Below are 2357 nucleotides of genomic sequence, written 5' to 3'. Positions count from 1 at the left end.
ATGGCTCTAGCCTGGGCCCATGTCAGCTTCACAGAGGAGTTGCAGTGCCCCATCTGCCTGGAGGTGTTTACCGACCCGGTCATCCTGCCCTGCGGCCACAACTTCTGCCGGCGGTGCGTGCAGGAGTGCTGGCAGCGCCAGGTGCCGGGGCGGTGGTGGTGCCCGGAGTGCCGGGAGGCGATGGGTCAGGAAGGCCCGCTGCGGCCCAACCAGGTGGTGCAGGAGATGAGCGAGGAGGCCCGCTCGCTGGCCGGCCTGTACTGCCAGCAGCACGGCCTCCGCTACAAGCTCTTCTGTGACACTGACCTGCAGCTGATCTGTGTGAGCTGTCGGGACAGTCCCAAACACCAACAGCACCAGGCCAGCCCTGTCCAGGAGGCCGCCCAGTTCTACAAGGTACTGCCCCACCTCGACTCTCTTTCGCGCCCCCCCCCCAGCCCACGGCTGCCATCCCCACATCCTCTCTCTTTCACATCCCCCTCACCCTTGCTCTTGGCTGTCTCACCCCTCAGCCCCCCCTTTCCCCCTCCTCAACCTTGGCCGCTCCACTGCCTCCCCTTCCCCCTGACCCTCCCAGGTTACTCTGGGGTCACCCACCTCCCCCCTCACTTTGTGTTCCCACAGGAGAAGCTGCAGGAGGTGATCACTTCCCTTCAGGACCAAGCCAGCGCCTTTACCGCCTTCCTCAGCGTCGAGGAAGACAAGATCTCCACCGTCAAGGTAGGCCCCTGGGGACCTTTCGGCTCTCTTCAGTCCGAGATCGGGCTTGGTCTTCCTACGGACTGCGTCTCCGGTTAGAAACACTGGGGCCTGTCGATGTGAGCAGGCCCGCTGCAGCTTAATAAAGCAGGGGGAGAGAAATGGGGCCTGTCGTGAGCGGCGTTAACAAAAGGTTTTTCTGATTGACCTGCCCGTCCCGCAGACAACGGGGAAAACACGGCAGCCATTTACTGCCCAGCAAGCTGCCACAAGCAACGATAGAGGAGGCCGTTTAATACCATCAGGGCTCACCTCATCCCAGGCCTCAACTCCAGTTCCCGCCCACTTCCCACTAATCCCAGGATGATGACGTCAGCGTGTACGCGGGGGCATAACTACAAATTGAGGGGTGATAGATTTAAGACAGATGTCAGAGGCAGGTTCTTTACTCAGAGTGGTTAAGGGCGTGGAATGCCCTACCTGCTAATGTAGTCAACTCAGCCACATAAGGGAGATTCAAACAATCCTTAGATAAGCACATGGATGATGATGGGATAGTGTACGGGGGGACGAGCTGAGATTAGTTCACAGGCCGGTGCAACATCGAGGGCTGAAGGGCCTGTTCTGTGCTGTATTGTTCTATGTTCTCTATATGTTCTCACCTCCGGTGGGACTTAAACCTGGATCACCTGGTCCAGAGGTGTCTTTTAATGACACCAGTACGGCTTATGTCAATGATTGTCAGCTACAGTTCAGCACTTCAGGGTCTGAACTGCAAAGGTTATGGCTAAAAGCTGCAGAGCAAGGCTTTAAGAACGAACATTAAGTGTTTCCTTACTGTTGGAGTTTCTTTCATGTGTGAATTATACGACGCACCTTATTTCTTTGCCACTTCCCCTGTGTAGAAGAATGCGGAGTCGCTGCGGGTACACGTCAGGGAGCAGTTTGAGCAAATGCACAGCTTCCTCCGCGAGAGAGAAGCCGGTTTGACCCAGGAGCTGGCTGAGCACGAGGCCTCCGTTCTGAGGCTGATCCGGGAGAACCTGCAGACTGTCCAGCTGGGGCTGTCGTCGCTGAGCGCTCGGTTAGCCGAGCTCACCAAGCACCAGGCCCAGGGCGACGACGTCGAGTTCCTGAAGGTAGGAGAAAGACGTGGGGCTGGCAGCAGGCCGCGATTGCTGGGGAGCCGATCCCCTGTGACCGCGACCTGAAGTTACTCCCCTTCACTGGCCTAACACAATCTGTCCGGGAGTGTGTCTCGGGAGACTTTGGAATCCGGTGTCGGAGACCAGGCCATCGGATTGGGTTTTAAGGAGCATCTCGGGAGGGATGAGTCCATGCAGAATTCAGGGGCTTGGCAATGGGAGGGCTGCAGATGCTGGAGATTAGTCTAGATCAGAGTGGTGCTGGAAAAGCACAGCAGGTCAGGCAGCATCCGAGGAGCAGGAGAATCGATGTTTCAGGCAAAAGCCCTTCATGATCCTGACTATAATCTATATTGACTGGTCCAACAGGTTTTGGGAAGCACTAGCTTTGAGTGCAGCTCCTTAAATCACCTGATGGAGGAGCGATGCTCCGAAAGCTAGTGCTGGCAAATGAACCTGTTGGACTATAACCCGGCGTTGTGATTTTTAACTTTGTCCACCCCAGTCCGACAC

General features: G+C 56.7%; 1 protein-coding gene across 1 annotated transcript in view; it reads left to right on the top strand.

The window, feature by feature from the left end:
- The window catches only part of LOC132832610 (zinc-binding protein A33-like), a 9885-nt gene continuing 7528 nt past the window's right edge, over positions 1-2357 (top strand). Inside the window, exons 1-3 of the mRNA XM_060850693.1 lie at positions 1-396; positions 625-720; positions 1605-1838. Of these exons, the coding sequence (XP_060706676.1) occupies positions 1-396; positions 625-720; positions 1605-1838 (726 nt within the window). The remainder of the gene's footprint in view (positions 397-624; positions 721-1604; positions 1839-2357) is intronic.

The sequence above is a fragment of the Hemiscyllium ocellatum genome, chromosome 35 (assembly GCF_020745735.1).
Source record: "Hemiscyllium ocellatum isolate sHemOce1 chromosome 35, sHemOce1.pat.X.cur, whole genome shotgun sequence".
NCBI lineage: Eukaryota > Metazoa > Chordata > Chondrichthyes > Orectolobiformes > Hemiscylliidae > Hemiscyllium > Hemiscyllium ocellatum.
The sequence above is the reverse complement of the archived record's forward strand: the minus strand, read 5'-3'. Positions and strand labels throughout refer to the sequence as shown.